This window comes from Eptesicus fuscus, chromosome 10, assembly GCF_027574615.1.
Source record: "Eptesicus fuscus isolate TK198812 chromosome 10, DD_ASM_mEF_20220401, whole genome shotgun sequence".
Classification (NCBI taxonomy): Eukaryota; Metazoa; Chordata; class Mammalia; order Chiroptera; family Vespertilionidae; genus Eptesicus; species Eptesicus fuscus.
In genome coordinates this window covers 80,272,961-80,290,029 of record NC_072482.1, presented here as the reverse complement: position 1 = coordinate 80,290,029, position 17,069 = coordinate 80,272,961, and the positions used below count along the sequence as shown (strand labels likewise).

Below are 17,069 nucleotides of genomic sequence, written 5' to 3'. Positions count from 1 at the left end.
AAGGAACTTACATACCCTGTAGTACCAAAGTCACACTGTTCTGAGCCTGAATTGGCTTGTGTTGGCCTGAGGCAGATGGGTGGTGATTCACATGACATGAGTCCCTATGTTAGTGAAAACTGTTCCTTAGTGGTTAGGTATTGTTTGGTTCCCAAGATGGAACTGGCACTTATTAACCTTTTGCACTCGGATGTCAAGTGTGACTCGACATGGTTAGCATAGGTAGCAGGAATTGAGAAAAATACAAGCAAGTGCAAAGGGTTAAGTAATAGAGGCCCGGTGCACAAAATTTGTGCACTTGGGATGGGGAGGGGTCCCTAAGCCCAGCCTGTGCCCTCTCGAAGTCCGGGACCCCTCGCTCCTTACCACCCGCCTGCTTGCTGCTCCCTACTACTTAGCTCGCTGCTCCTTAGTGCTGCTGCGGAGGCTCCTGCCACCACTGCTGCACTCGCCAGCCGTGAGCCTGCCTACTGGCTGAGCAGCCCTCCTGTGGTAGCGCACTGACCACCAGGGGGCAGCTCCTACATTGAGCGTCTGCCCCTTGGTGGTCAGTTCATAGCAACCAGTCATTCCATCGTTCAGTATATTTGCATATTAGGTTTTTATTATAAAGGATACCTCTGGCAACTATAGTATAGTGTATGGAGAAAGTGTATTTTTGTGGAAAAATTAGGAAATAGCATATTAACTGATATGTGGTATGATAACATTATATTAATCTCGCTGCCACCACTATAAGGTGTAAAACAGAATTTAGAACTTCACTAAATGAAACATGTTATATAAAGATTGACAGATATTTTGGGAAAACAGTCTAAAATACCCAAATTTATATAACAACAATAGAGACTGATTAAACAGAGAAAGATATAAACTTACCTTTGGAAAAAATATGTTATATGCAGTTGTGTATTTTGTTTTTTTTGTGTGTGTGTGAACAATCTGAGATGGTTCCATTAACAGTGGGCAATGAGGGAAAAAATATAATTCAATTGGTAAACAAATATAAGAATAATTATGAGGGTTAGAAAACTTCAACCTTTTTTGCATAATATAGGTCCTAATGGCTGTCTGAGATGCAGTAACCTTTTGTGCACAAAAGAATGTAGAGGTGGCTTAATAAGAATTATAATAATATGCCTGATTAATATATTGCAAGGAGGTACTAACAATATAATTAGCAATCATATTATGATAATAACTATAGGCCCGGTGCATGAAATTTGTGTACAGGGATCAGGCCTAAACTGGCAGTCGGACATCCCTCTCGCAATCCGGGACTGCCGGCTCCTAACTGCTCACTTGTCTGCCAGCCTGATCGCCCCCTAACTGCCCTCCCCTGCAGGCTTGATCACCCCTAACTGCCCTCCCCTGCCAGCCTGATCGCCCCTAATCACCTCTGCTTCGGCCCCTGCCACCATGGCTTTGTCCGGAAGGATGTCAGGAAGATGTCTGGTCTAGTTAGCATATTACCCTTTTATTAGTATAGATATATGATCTCACAGGTAGTATTAAGAATTGTTAAATAATTCTGCTCATATTTTTGAGGGACCAAGAGAAAACTATCCTAGATACATGTAAGATAGAGGACTGGCTGTAAAAATGCCATCGATAGCTTTGTGCTTATTTAAAAACTGGCAGGAATTCTTGCTATAATTTCAGGCAAAGTCACAGGAAATTGTATGGCTTGGGTATTGTTCAGAATAGTTTCAATCACTTGATACATACTTATTAAATGTCTTCTCATGACAACCACTATGAGTCATTCTGCTGCTATAGAGAAGTAATTGAAATTCTATTCTCTGTGTCTTCCTTTAGATGTATAGGAGCCTATAAAGAATTTTCCCTGAAGAAATTTTGCATGCCAACTCTCTGATTTTTTGTTCCACCTAGCAAACATGATTAAACAACTTAATCTAGCTTAACTTGTAAACAGAATGAATATCATGGGTGCTTTTTAACCTGACTTCCTCATTCTTGATATAAAATTAAAAATGACAAAAGGTAAATGTTAAAAAGTAAGTCCAAAAGCACATGAAATGAGGTATACGTTTATGTGCTTGGGTTTACTTCTGGGCTCTCTATTCTGTTATTGATCTCTATATCTGTCAATACCATACCATCTTGATCACTATAGTTCCGTGATATAGTTTGAAATCAGGAAGTGTGATGCCTCCAAGTTTTGTTCTTTTTTATGATTGCTTTGGCTCTTTTGGGTCCTTTGTGATTCCATACATTTTGTCTCTTAACTTCACTTATTAGTTTTATTTATTCATGTTGAAAATGTCACTTGTATGTAGATCTTGATCAACCTATTGATTTTGAACAATGGATCTTGGTTAATAAAGCCTACTTCTAAAGAATACTGATAATATTTAAAATGTTGTTTCTTTTCATAAGGGACAATTTTGATTGAGAGGTAGCTAAAAAATACTGGAACTTCAGTGGAAATAATGGAGTGACACATTAAGTGGAAAAGATATAACTGGTGCCTGGACCTTTGGAAGATGCTGAACCTAACATAATTATTTTGATAAATTGCATCAACAATGTTTTAAATTCAATCAACAATGATTTAAAAATGACAAGTTTTAGATAACTTTTAAAATATATTTTTTTATTGATTTCAGAGAGGAAGGGAAAGAGAGAGAGAGAGAAACATCAACGATGAGAGAGAATCATTGACCGGCTGCCTCCTGCACATCCCACATTGGGCATCGAGCCCACAACCCAGGCATATGCCCTGACTGGGAATCTGTGACCTCTTTGTTCATAGGTCGATACTCAACCATTGAGCCATGCTGGCCAGATAATTTTAGATAACTTTTAACTCATATTTTAAAATATGTGCTTTTTCCATATAGGAACTTCAATATTAGCCAAAATTATATTTAAAATAAAATTATAAGTTTTAATGTTTTACACTAGAGTAGCTGAGAAGTTTTCTACTTACATGGTAAAAATTATTTCTCCAAGTGCTCAGACACCAAGAAAATGGCCTCTTTCTCTATCTGGACTGACAATTTTGCTGATACTGCAAAGTACTTTGAGCTCAGTCACACACACTTAAAATATATAAAATTTCTATTTCAGGTGTCTAACATTTTATCTTTTTTTAATGTCTTTATTGATTTTATTATTATTTTGTTTTTAATCCTCAACCAAGGATATTTTTCCACTGATTTTTAGAGGGAGTGGAAGGGAGAGAAATACTGATATCAGAAAAGCACATCTATTGGTTGCCTCCTGCACGAGCCCTGACCAGAGCCCGGGCTGGGTAGGAGCCTGCAACTGAGGTACATGCCCTTGACTGGAATCAAACCCAGAACCCTTCCATCCGTAGGCCAATGCTCTATCCACTGAGCCAAACCAACATTGTGTAAGAATGATCTATCTGTTAGAGAGGAATTTACCTTGCTTATATGCCAGTTTAGATTGAACGTTGAAAAAATAATCAAAACCTGCCATCAACATAGATGTTTGTATATTCATATGTAACTCAGGCATTCCATAAGATTAATTTGGCTTCCACCAGATATGTACTGAACTTCTGAGAGTGGCATGGGGTAGATCATTGGTTATTAACTTCAAAAATACAAAGGTGCACCAGAGATAGTAGGAACCAGAGAAATTTTCATAAAATCTAAATTCTAACATTTAATTGCTTTTTATATGTAATTAAATTGGTCAACATAATAGCATAAATTTAGGCTATTAAGAAATTGGTATTAAGAGTAGCCGCTTAAGGAGGAATCGTGCCACGGACCGTGCAGGTTTTAAATTCATAACCTTGTTCCAGATTGTAAAAAATGCACCTCCTGTGAAAATAGAAAAAAAAAAGTGTATTTTCAGTCAATAAGAGTATGAATACAATTTTGACATCTAAAACAAAATATATTAAATTAAAATTCCTAATTATAGGATTTGGAGTATATTAGTAGCTCTGCCTGACAATTACATTTGTCAAAGAATATAAGAAAATGCATTGTGTTGATAGTTTAACAACACAAATGAAGAGCTATTTATCTTATTTAAGACGAGACTTACTCAAGAATTCTCAAACAATGCATTAGACACAATATTTTATGGAATAAATCATAAGTGTTCTTTTACTTCAACTAAAATTTTTAAGACCCATAGTAACACCCTTCCCATCCCTGCTTATGATGTTTTTTTTTTTTTTTATTGGAATGAATGTTTTTCTGGGAGGAGAGACCTAATTGCTGTTCAAATGACACAAAAGCTGAGTGATATTTGGCAACTCAGCCTTCTTGGACTTTGAAGTTTGTTTATGAACAGATGAAGTAGAACTACAGAATCTACACTAATTCTAAAATGTTGAAATTGAACTGTATAATATTCATTGATATTTTCCTATTTCCAAAGAAGGAAATATTGAATGGTAAAGGAAAACAAAACCCACAAAGACAGCTTTAAGCTTACATCTGCTTATATGACTTTGATTCATTTATTTTTTCATGCATATTATAGCTCAGAATCATACCTGTGAGTTTATTTATTTCCGAAGTGAGTTTTACTAAAGTCAAAAGGGCTTTCTCCCGTATGTTGAAGTTACTTGTGAGAACTATACGATCTTGATCTGTGAGTAGCCTATGAGGGAAACCCACTAATATTTCTGCTGAACTTTCAAAGTACGGGCGATATAATGCTGCTTCCAAAAATTCTATGGTAACTAGAAAGTCCAGGCTGAAGTCTCTTTCAGTTTCAGAAGAATAGAATGACCTAAAAGAGGGAGATATTATTAGCAACATGAGTTTTAGAATATTTTATTTTAAATGCAAATTAAAGTTCAAATGTGTGCTTTCTCTCATATTCCTTAGGATTGTTATATAATTTATCGAATAGCTCACCTACCAATTTGTACAATTTCAGTATAATATAATTAATCCCCATAATCTCTTCTGCATTGTGCCTGGCTAGAGAACCTCATCAACAGTCACAGAAATTTTAAATTATAATTAAAAAATTCTTAATGCACTAACCAATACTTCTTTTACTTTCATCCAATTTATTCTTCATGATTTCTCATTGTACTTCTTCACTATCTAATTCCTATGCTATTCACTTTTCTTAACATCAGTTGTTTTCCACAAAGGAAGCTCAGAGACTGGGTAAAATGAGCCAATATAGTCAGTAGGCTATTATCTAATAGCAGCTTCTGAGAATTGTGCAAGAAAATACATGGTTGATTCTGAAATTTTGAGAAGTTGTGAGATTAAAAACAAAGTAAAAAGATATTATGGACTGAAAATTCATATGCTGAAATTCATATTAAAAAAGAGTAATAGAGACCAAAGCAATCTCTCTCCCTAATATTCAGGGAATTTTCTAAAAGAGATAATTTATACAAAAGATAGAATCAATATTTTTTAAAAAAAATAAATTGGGTCAAAGCAAGTTTCAACAAATTCCAATAGATTGAAATAAAACTGAAAACAAATTCATAACAAAAAGTAACTAGAAAGTTTTATATATTTGGAAATTAACCCATTAAAAATTAGTCAAAGAAAAAAGTCACAATAAACTATAAGACAATATTTATTAGATGTAATGAGAGGGTGAAATATTAAATCTTGTGGCATATAGATAAAACTACACTTAGAAATAAATCTATAGTCCTTAGTAGATATAAGTTATTTTTATTTTTATCTTGATATAAATAAAAATAATTTAGCAAAAAGAAAAAATAAATATAGAAGCTAAAATAGTGAAGTGGAAATTAACCTAAACATTTTTTTGAAAGTCAAAAATTTGTTCTTGCAAAATATGTGGCTTAATTAGTAAAATCTAACAAACGTATAGGAAAGAAATCACACCAATTTTACACTAAATCTTTCAGAAAGGCACTTTTTAACTCACCCTCCATCCCACTGTATGCTTGATAGCCAAAACTAAAAAGAAATAATAGGAATGGAAAATCGCAGTTCAATTTTGCTTGAGATTCAAAAATTGAATATTATGTTAGTTTATCAAATGTAGTAATGCATATTAAAAAAAGATAACACATGGTGGCCAACTTTGTCTGTTTCAGAGATAGAAGGTTGATATGCCATGTGAAAATCAAGCAATGTATTTTTTTACATTCACACAAAAATAGAGAAAATTATTGTCCTAAATTAATGTAAGAATTGGCTGATATTTAATATTCATTCATTAAGAAAATGTTGAAAGCTAAGAATAGAAGGGCAAATCCTACCAACAAAGGTTATCTATGAAAATCCTACACCTGATTTCACCACTTTTATCCAATGTTCTACAGCAATGCAATAAGACAAGAAAATTTCAACTCTTATTAATGAATCACTCAGCTCTTTCATCAAATAAATAAATAAATAAGTAAATAAATAAATAAATAGGAAATTAATAAATTACATGATTTGGAAGACATAAACACAACTCTCAGTATTTACACAGTAAACTATTTATACAAATAATATGAAGGGAAAACATCCCATTACCTATGAGAATTAATAAGTGAATAGAGCAAAATATTTAGATACAAAGTTATACTAAAAACCCTGTGCTTATATACCAACAAAAATACATTAAAAATTAAGTTGAAAAATCAATAGCATTAATGATAATATAAAAACATCAAACATCAAATATGTAGTTTTCAATGAAAAATGTTAAAGAAGTTGACTCAGGAAACCATAAATCACCATTGAAAAATACTAAAGAAAGATATAAACATTAATTTTAATCACGTGAAACAGCTGTTTCTCTAAATCTTTGAATATTAACTACTTGGTACAGCTTAACCTAATCAATGGGGTAAAAGTATTGCAAAGGTATAAATTTCCCTCCCAAATTCAATGAATTAGTGAAATCCCAATCCATTTTCCAGCATTTTTTTTTTTCTGCTGGTGAAATTAAGATTTAGTATTTTAGGATTTTAAAATTATTTCCACATTTAGCTACTACTCCTAAAAGGAGTGAAATGTGAGTATATCAAGTATTAGAGAGGAATGAGCCTGGCCAGCATTGCTCAATGGGTAAGCATTGACCTATGAACCAGGAGGTCATGGTTCAATTCCCGGTTAGGGCACATGCCCAGGTTGTGGGCTCAATTCCCAATGTGGGGCTTGCATGAGGCAGCCAATCAATGATTCTCTCATCATTGATGTTTCTATCCCTCTCTCCTTCATCCTTCCTCTCTGAAATCAATAAAAATATATTAAGAAAATAAAAAGGGAATTAGGTCACAGCTAGTGAACTGAAAGCCAGCAAGAAAGCACTGAAGTGTTTTTTTTTTTTTAAAGAAAATGTTGAAGTAATGGACAAAACACGATTAGCATTAAAAATGCATGGTGTCAACCTTTATTATAACTGGACAATTTTTAATACTGAAAGAATGGAATAGTCATAGAGTGATGAGATATGGAAAAAAAGAGTCTGCAGTGGCAAAGAAAATAGAAAAACAGTATTTTATGAATAAGTGAGGATATTTTGCCAAGATCATTATCTAAATCAAAATACATCCCATTCACAAAATCAATATTTTCAATTAAAAAGAATACTCTCTCGCCGAAACCGGTTTGGCTCAGTGGATAGAGCATCGGCCTGTGGACTGAAAGGTCCCAGGTTCAATTCTGGTCAAGGACATGTACCTTGGTTGTGGCCACATCCCCAGTAGGGGGTGTGCAAGAGACAGCTGATTGATGTTTCTCTCTCTTCGATGTTTCTAACTCTCTATTCCTCTCTCTTCCTCTCTGTAAAAACTCAATAAAATATATTTAAAAAAAAAGAAAAAAAAATACTCTCTCCAAGGTTTTCTGAGGTCCCCATATCAATGTATTGTTATGGGAATAAACATCAAGAAGTTTATTGAAGGCAATTTTAAGACAAAAATCTCATGTTTAATTACCGAATGTAGATAATTTAAATCTCTGCAACTGGCATTTATAAGACGACCAGGAGGCCTTGGACAGGATCAGGCAGTCATGGACAGTGCGACAGGCAGGAGCACAGAAGCTGACAGTCAAGGAAGACCATGGAGGCAAAAGGCCTAGAAGAACAGCACCAGGACCAGGATCCTGGACTTCTCTTGAGAGCTCGTATTTCATTAATACCTAGATAAGGCTGACTGATAATTAGCAGCAGACCCCATTGGAGTCATTGCCAACTATTAAATGACATTTCCTATATTTGCTGGGATTTATGTTAAGTGGGTAAATTTCACATAGTTTACTCCAATACATTTTTATTTGTAAGAAAAGAAAAAAATGATCATCCCTTTAAGAAATCACTTAAAAAGTATTATATGTATCAGGTGATTGGATGAACTGCATAGACGTGCCAGGCAATGAACAGATACTACTTACTTCAAACCATTTTTGGTTTTTGGTGGTGAGGTGTGGTGCTGCAAGTTGAAATCTGACTCAGAATCCTTTACCGCTGTATTTGCATAGCTACCTTATATAAACATATAGAACCCAAGAACAGAAATAAATTGCATCTTGCATCCATTAAAAAACTTGATTAGATAAAAATAATTATTTTATTATAAACTGAACTGTCAAAAAATATATGACACTTCCTCCTGGTAGAAGTGTAAACAACCAGCCATCTTTATTTCAACATCTTCACCAATTAACTATATGAGTCTTCCATGAATTGCAAATAAAAAACAGAAAAACTATTTCCTGAGACATTTGAAAAAGATGAGAAATGAATATTTGAGACAAAGAAATTTATACATTATGTTATACAATGCCAGAAAGAAAGGGAAACTTTAGTTGTATCACATAGAGCAAATATCTTACACGTCAGAGAACTTCGATGTTCCAATATCAATGCCTACTTGATGGGCCTCTCACATGTAAAGGATCACGGTGTCTTCATCTATGTTGTAATGAGGAACATCTCTGATAATGAAAGTGATCTCTCTGGACAGCAAATACTAGAGAATAAATAATATGGTCTACACAAGTAGATTATTTCAAAATAAAATTAAAATAAATTTAATCACCAACATCATGAATTTCTAAAATAAAATACTGTGAAATATTCATCTAGCTGGTTGTCTAGAAATAGGTTTATTTTTAAAATAAATTTTAACACTTGAAAATGTTAAACTTTAGGTATTTGCTCTACAAACAGGTGTATGCTAATCTATTTGCACAGATAAACATAATTTGGTAATTATCAATTTTACTGAAATAAATTTTCATAAATGTCATTATACTAATTTAATGTTAATCATTAAATTAGCATAATGTCAGCACACTAATAGAAAAAATTCCAGAGGAGAAAGGACAGAACTATGCTTACAGTTTTATCTGCTTGTAAATGTAAAGTTTAACCTATTTTTAAACCACAAATCTCATAGAAGACCTCAGTGTCTTCATTGATCCTACTCATACAAATATAGTCACATTCTTTTACCTGATAAAACCTGTTGACTGCATCCATAGCTTGTGGGTAGGATGCACGGCATTCTGCAATCGAATAACAGAAGTCAGACCTGTATTCTTCTCGAGATACTAACTCCACCTGGTATGGTAAATCCTTCAGAAACTCAGATTCAATTGCAGCAAGAAAATACAGAACAATCACATAGAAGTTAATGCCTGTAATGAAGCAGAAGAAAAGTGTCTGGAATCATCAACTGTTTATTCAAAACAGGAGTTAGCAAAATTGCTATGGTTTAGCCTACATAATTTAGCTGGTTTATCCCCCAAACCATGATGTTAAACTTGTTGAATCTAGGAAATGCACAGGACTAAGAAAGCTTAGGGTTAATCACAGTCATAAAATGTTATACATACCAGGGGAACACTCTGGGTACAGGTACTTGTGCATGATCTAACTGAGTCACCATGGTTTCAAATTATTTATGTTCTATATTTATTTGCTCCTCAAACAGAAAGTGTATAAGGTATGGATGAAGAAAACATTTACCTCAGATTGGGTATATATGTAGATGACGCTCAAATATGTTCCTTGTGGAGACTCTTTGCATAAAATGAAGAAGAGGATTTGAATGAACTATCTTGTTTATCCTCTCAGTTTAGGGATTCATGTTTCTGACTTTCTTTCCAATCAATATCCAATACATTTCCTTAATTTTCAATTTGTTATCTTTCTTCTGGTTCTTGATGCCAACTCATTTTTACCAAGCACTCACTATAGAACTTGTGCATATTCTGTTTTGGACTATTTATCAAATTCTCAATTCCTGTATTCATCTCATTTACCAGGATTCTGGCAACTTCCAGTCCTGGATTATTCCTAGGCCTACTCCTCAGCCTGGCTTCCGTACTCACAGGCATGGATCCATGCTTTCTGTTCATGAAATGCATTTTCTGTGTTCCTTCTTGGCAACCAGAGAAGGAACCATCAACATTTTGATTGTTCACCTAGCTGTGAAGGAGCAGCCAAAGTAACTAATGATATAAAAACACACAGGAGGATATATGCATAATAGGAATTCCAAGAAATGTTCTCTGGTCCTGTTGTTTTGTCATTATTTGAAACTTGATAACTAGGTGCCCTCTTCCCACAAAGAATTTTATTCATTACCAAGTATGACTCTATTGCTTTAATTGTAATTTAAAAATATTTAGAATTTTCAATTACATTTGACATTCAATATTATATTATTTTCAGGTGTACAGAATAGTGGTTAGACTTTTAACATACAAAGTGATCCCCCTGATAGGGCTTGCACCCACCTCACATTATATGTAGTTATTACAATATTATTGACTGTATTTCCTATGGTGTACTTTATTATCCCATGATTATTTTGTAACTACCAATGTGTACTTTTTAATCCCTTTACCTTTTCCTTTAACCCCCCCAACCCTCCCCCCATGTGGCAACCATCAGTTTGTTCCCTGTATCTATGAGTTTCTTTTCTTTTGTTTATTTTGTGTGTGTATTTTTTTAAGATTTCACATATAATTGAAATCATATGCTATTTGTATTTCACTGTCTGAGATATTTTACTTAGCATAATACCCACTAGGACCATCCATGTTGTCACAAATGGTAAGCTTTTATTCTTTTTTATGGCTGAGTAATATTCCATTGTATATATGTATCACTTCTTTATCCATTCATATTTTGATTGGAGCACTTAATCCATTTGCATTTAAAATAATTATTGATAGGTATGTAGGTATTGACATTTTATTAATTGTTTTCTGATCATTTTTGTAGTTCTCTGTTTTTTTCTTATTCTCTTGCTTTCTTCTCTTATATGTTGATGACTTTCTGTAATGTTGTATTTGGATTCCTTTCTCTTTATTTCTTGTGTATCAATTGTAGATTTTTGGGCTTAGGTTACTGTGTGCTTCTTATATGCCAAGCTATGCTTATAACAGTCTATTTTACATTGATGGTTCCTTAAGTTCAAACACATTCTAAAATCACTAGCATTACCCCTCTTCACATTTATGTTTTTATTATTTTTTATTTCTTTTTTGTGTTTCCATGTACTCCTTAATTTATTGTTGTAATTGCACATGATCTTTCTACTTTTGTCTTTTAACCTTTGTTCTAGCTTTAGTGTTGTCTGATTCACTGCTTTTATTCTGTGCTTGCCTTTGTCAGTGTGGATTTTTGTGTGTGTGTGATATTTTCTTATTCCTAACTTTGATTTTTTTCTCTACTTCTTGAAGAAGTTAGTTCCTTTAGTATTTCTTGTAATACTGGTTTGATGGTGATGAACTCCTTCAGCTTTCTCTTGTCTGGGAACACCTTTATATTTGAAATGTGCATTTATAAGATTCATTTTTTTCAAACTTTGGTGACAACTCAATTTATATTTTTGGATAAACTATTGAAAAGCAGCAGATACATTAAATGTAGTCTATAGTGAAACTGATCTTTAAGACCTAAAATAAGCCTTTCAACTGGAAATAAAAAATTATCAATTTTTTTTGCAGATTGGGCTTTAGGAAAACAAACTGGTACAGATATAAACAAAATTTATTTTTAAGATGGAAGGGTGAGTGTTAAGAATCTATTACTAGCCCTGGCTGATGTGGCTCAGTTGGTTAAGGGTAGTCCCATACACTGAAAAGGTTTCTGGTTTGATTCCTGGTCAGGGAACATGCCCAGGTTGCATTTTAGTCTCCAGTAAGGGAACTGCAGGAGGTGGCCAAATGATGTTTTGCTCCCATATCTATATTTCTCTCTCTCTTTTCCTTACTCTCTAAAATAAATTTTAAAATATTTAAGATAAAAGGAATCTATTACTAGCTTTAGGAAAAAGCAAATTACTCAACATCTCTCAGCTTCTATTTGATTATTCTTTTACTAGAGGCCTGATGCATAAAATTCATGCATGGGGTTGAGGGTTGGGTGGGAGTTCCCTCAGCCCAGCATGTACCCTCTTTAATCTGGGACATCCCTCTCACAATCCTGGACCGCTGGCTCCTAATTGCTCACCTGCCTGGCCTGCCTGGTCGCCCCTAACTGCCCCGCACCCCAGCTGGCCTAGTTGCCCCTCACTGCCCACCCTGCCAGCCTAATCACCCCCAACTGCCCCTCCTGCTGGCCTGGTCACCCCTAACTTCCCTCTCCTGCCAACCTGATCACCTCTTACTGGCCCCTATGCCAGCCTGGCTGCCCCCAACTGCCCCCTTCTGCTGGCCTGGTAACTCCTAACTGCCCCCCCTGATGGCCTGGTCGCCCCTCACAGCCCCCCCTCCACCAGTCTGGTCACCCCACGCAGCCAGCTGTTCAGTCATTTGGTCGTCCCTCACTAATCCTCCTGCTGGCCTGATCATAGGCAGCCATCTTGTGAGGGCATGACAGTTAATTTTCATATTACCTCTTTATTATATAGGGTGAGCATGTTAATATCATGGTAAGGATTGAATTAAACTATGTTATCTAAAGTACTGTGCTTAAGTAAGATGCTAGAAAGTAGTAAGTGTGGAATAAATAGTAACTAGTTGGAAAAGGAGCTGGTGGTGTGTGTAATAAACAACAGAATGTCTGAAACATTGAATACCTTTAAGGATGATCTCCTTTAGTATTTGTCTAAAATTAATAATATTTTGTACATAATTTAGAAATTGTGTAAGACTTACCTTTCTTATTTGTTTTCTTAATTGATTAGCCCCCATAAAAATTGCACAGAAAATTGTATATCTTGAAAAAAAATTCAGGATTTACCCCATATCAAAGCATAGAGAGCAAGCCTTACAGCCACTGCTCAGTAAAGAAGCATGGGGTGAATATAACACTTACCTCCCCAGCCACTGTTGATAGATATACAGCCAGGAGCTCCAGCGTCATAAGCACAGACTGAACTATTGGAAGGTTCTGAAAATCGATCTGCAGAGTAAACAGAATATGTAAATAAAAAAAATAACTCTAGGAAGAAAGTTTAAACTTTTAATAAAAGTCATGAGAAAAGGGGGCAAAGACACAAATACTACCCTCCATAAAAATAGAAAAAGGGTTATTCCTGTGAATAATATGGCTCATTTAAAGCATTTCACATTTCATTCACTTTGAGAGCTGAAAGCTTCTCAGAGATGTCAGCTTGTAGAGACCACTAGACCAGCAGAATGTTTCAAGTCTGTTGGTCACTTGTTTTCTCTGAAATACAAGAGAAAACAAGTGACCAACAGATTGCTTGCAGTAATTCAGATGTGCAGGAAGCTTTTTCAATACCAAAGCACCACGCTCTAATCCTCACTTCATTCCATAGTTAGCTTGAGTTTCTTGGAAGTCTAATCACTACCAAAGAAGACCACTTGGAAAAGAATTTCATGAAAATGGGAAACTTGTTCAATTAAGGAACCTTGGTAACAAGGAATTTGATTATTGGACTAGAAACAGTAAAGCCAAGTAGGGAAATTCACCTACACAAGAGGAAGAAAAGAGAAGAGCTTTCTAGATAGAAACCCAGACTTCCAAGTTGAAGCATCTCATCTCTACTCCATGACCCATCCTATTGTATCAGTACAAGAAGAGAGTAGTCTAGTTACTAGACCAGTTCTTTCCCATTTTCATTCCTTTCTTCTGTCTGAATTTAACAATGAGTAGAAAGTAGAATGTATGTTGAGAGCCACATATTAGATACTTTTTTTCACCAACAACTTATGAGGCAAAGATTGGGTTTTTAAGGAAAAGTACCTTAGTTTGTATGAAACTTCACCCTGTTTCATAGTTAAAAGAAGCCTTCATCATATTATGATTATCTCACCTCATGAAATAAAGGGGTTTATAGTGCCACATTTCTTTGGCAAGATTGTCAGGCCTTAAGATAATATCTCAAAAATGAAAGATTTTGAAACTAGAGGGGAAGATCTCTTCTCCAAGTAGTATGCTTATCTAGTTCTCACAAATTAATTTTAAAAACTGTAATTTTTACCAAAAAAGTCTATAAAATGCTAAGAATAAGTATGCCAAATGATTTTACTAATAAAAAATCATTTGCTTAGGTCATAAGAAGGTCTGAATAGAAAAATGTGGTTATATTGACTATATACTTCATGAAAATTCAAATAATTACATTTAAGCATATTAATTATAATGACACTGTCAGTAGTGAAGAAGGAAAAAAAGCAACCTTTCTTAGAAAGAATGAAAATGTACATACCTGTTTCATATAGCTTTCCATAATATAAGGTGAGTGCCCACAGTACATTGTCTGTTTTGTTGTTTCCAAATCCAGCAAAATATTTGTTCGATTTTTTAATAAGGATTTTATACATTCTTAATCGATCAATATATTTGCTGGGATCAATGATTGTTTTGTTATTCTGTACTGGAAATTCTGCTATATCACCATTAATCTGGTCCCAAAAAGGGGGGTAGCTGTCATTTTCATCTGTGGCTGACTCTGGATTTGGGGCCAATTCCACAGAAAAAAAACTCAAGAATAGAAAAGTGGGGGTAATCAAAGAAGACCACATCTTCTCACTGCTCTTGTGCTTAAGCCTAATTCCCAGCTTGTAGAGACCAACTATATTTATAGAGCTGATGAGGATCAGATGATATTTTTCTGCCAATTAGAAAATGGGGAATCTCTGAGTAGATTATACTCTAACCAACCAACACCTGCATAGCTAATGATATGCGATGATAATAAATGGGCATCTGCCAATGTAGATATGATAATTAGACTGATTAATGGCACTAGATGTTAAGATATCAATGATGGTCTTTTTTAAATTAATTTTTTTATGATTTTAAAATTGATTTTTAGATAAAGAGGAAGAAGAAAAACCAATCACCTGAGTCTTGCATGCCTTCTACTGGGGATTGAGCCCAAAACCCAGGCATGTGCCCTTACCAGGAATCCAATCAACAACTTTTCAGTGCATGGAATGACACAACCAACTGAGCCACACTGGCCAGGGCATGACAGTCCTTTTCAAGAGGAAGGAAGGTTTAGTAGATCTATCTAGTGTTGAGAATCTGAAAGAGTGGGAAAATCTTTAGTTTTGATTACCTAAAAGTCAATCAACTTGAATAAACATTTTCAATAGATAACTTAGGAAACTGAACCAGTGGGCACTACCTACTTCCTATGTACTTGTAAATGTCACTGGAAAGAAATTTTCCTGAAAATCAGAGGGAGAGATCCAAGATGGCGGCATAGATAAACATCTGGGCTGCTGCCTTCCACAACAATTTCCAAAACTACAACTAAAAGACAGAACGTCTATCACCCAGAACCATGGGAAAGCTGGCTGAGCGGAACCTCTATAACTAGACCGAAAGAGATGGGCGCAATCAGGACACAAATGCTGAAAAACTGAGGTACAGGGGAGCACACGCGCACGTTAGGAGCTGGCAGCGGAGCCCAGCTAGAGGCGGGCTTTCTTCAATCTGAAGAGAGACAAGCCCCCAATCTCTCTGAAATCCAGTTTCTGGGGAGAGACTGGGCTGTCTGCCATCAGGTCGGAGTGAGGGTGGCTACTAGCAGAGCTGCATGGAGGTAGAATTGTTGGCTGCGCCGGGGCGCGCGAGATGGCGGGGACGCGATTGCGGGATGCGGTTGGAGGCAGCTCACTGCCAGCCATTGCTGTTTTACACGCCCTAGCCTAGTGACGCCCTGAGACTCCGCACCGCACAATCTACAAACACACCCAAGCTCCTAGTCGCAGCTTTTGCATATTAATGGCCTTCTCTATTGCAGTTTAAACTAGTAAACTTGCAACCCGATACAGACAGCTCCAAGGCCTCCAAGCTCCAAACAGGGAGGAGAGGGCTGCGGTTCTAGCTGTAGCTCCTTCAGGGTAGCCTCAGACAGCAGCTGAACTGCACCCTATTGGAGATCCAGAAACCAAATGCACCTAGAGGCCAGTGTGAGGCACCAGATTTCAACTCCTCACATTCATAAGTGACACATTCGGGAGGCAGACTCAGTGAGCTCCAAAGCCCCACTCAAACAAGCCCTGTACCACAAGCGTGTCTCCAGCGCAGCAGTGCTTCCATTATAAACACAGCAGGTCCTCACAGCCAATTGGCCTGGAGGTCAATTCCTCCCAGTGTACCAACAGCAATCAAGGCTTTTAACTACACCAAGACTTTCCACTCAGCCCACAAAGGGGTGTACCAAGAGCGACCACCTAGGGTGATTGGGGAAGCTGAGCTACCAGCCCCTATAGGTCACTGACCACACAAAGCCACTCCATCAACACAGGGAGGCAGCCAAAATGCGGAGACACCAAAGTATGTCACAAATAGAAGAGATGGAGGAAAGTAAACTACTGGATGACACAGTGTTCAGAACCACATTTATAAGGTTACTCAAGAATCTTCTAAAAACCACTGATAAACTTGAAGAGACCTTCAAGGACCTTAATAAGAATACCAAAAAAATGGAAAAGGACCAGTCAGAAATTATGTATACACTGTCTGAAATAAAGAATATACAGAAAGTCAACTGTAGATCACTGTACCCCAAGAGTCAAACCAAAGATCTGGAACATGAGGAAGCAAAAAACACCCAACCAGTGAGGCGGAAAGTAAGAAGAATCCAAAAGTGTGAGGATAGCATAAGGAGCCTCTGGGACGGCTTCAAGCGTACCAACATCCAAATTTTTGGGGTGCCAGAAAAAGAGAGAGAGCAA

The 17,069-nt window shown here is 35.9% G+C and overlaps 1 protein-coding gene across 2 annotated transcripts; it reads right to left on the bottom strand.

The window, feature by feature from the left end:
* Window positions 1–2,633: 2,633 nt before the first annotated feature.
* On the bottom strand, window positions 2,634–14,918 carry LOC114230875 (protein LEG1 homolog). 2 transcript variants are annotated; one of them, XM_028142637.2, is made up of 6 exons: window positions 14,588–14,918; window positions 13,228–13,314; window positions 9,409–9,593; window positions 8,787–8,923; window positions 4,505–4,743; window positions 2,634–3,818 (listed from the first exon to the last, which is right to left on the bottom strand). In XM_028142637.2, exons 1-4 carry the CDS (start codon window positions 14,901–14,903, stop codon window positions 8,837–8,839), a joined length of 675 nt encoding a protein of 224 aa, XP_027998438.2. In that variant the 5' UTR covers window positions 14,904–14,918; the 3' UTR covers window positions 2,634–3,818; window positions 4,505–4,743; window positions 8,787–8,836. The 2 variants fall into 2 exon arrangements, with proteins under 2 accessions (XP_027998438.2, XP_054578154.1); XM_054722179.1 differs by lacking the exon at window positions 8,787–8,923.
* Window positions 14,919–17,069: the final 2,151 nt, after the last annotated feature.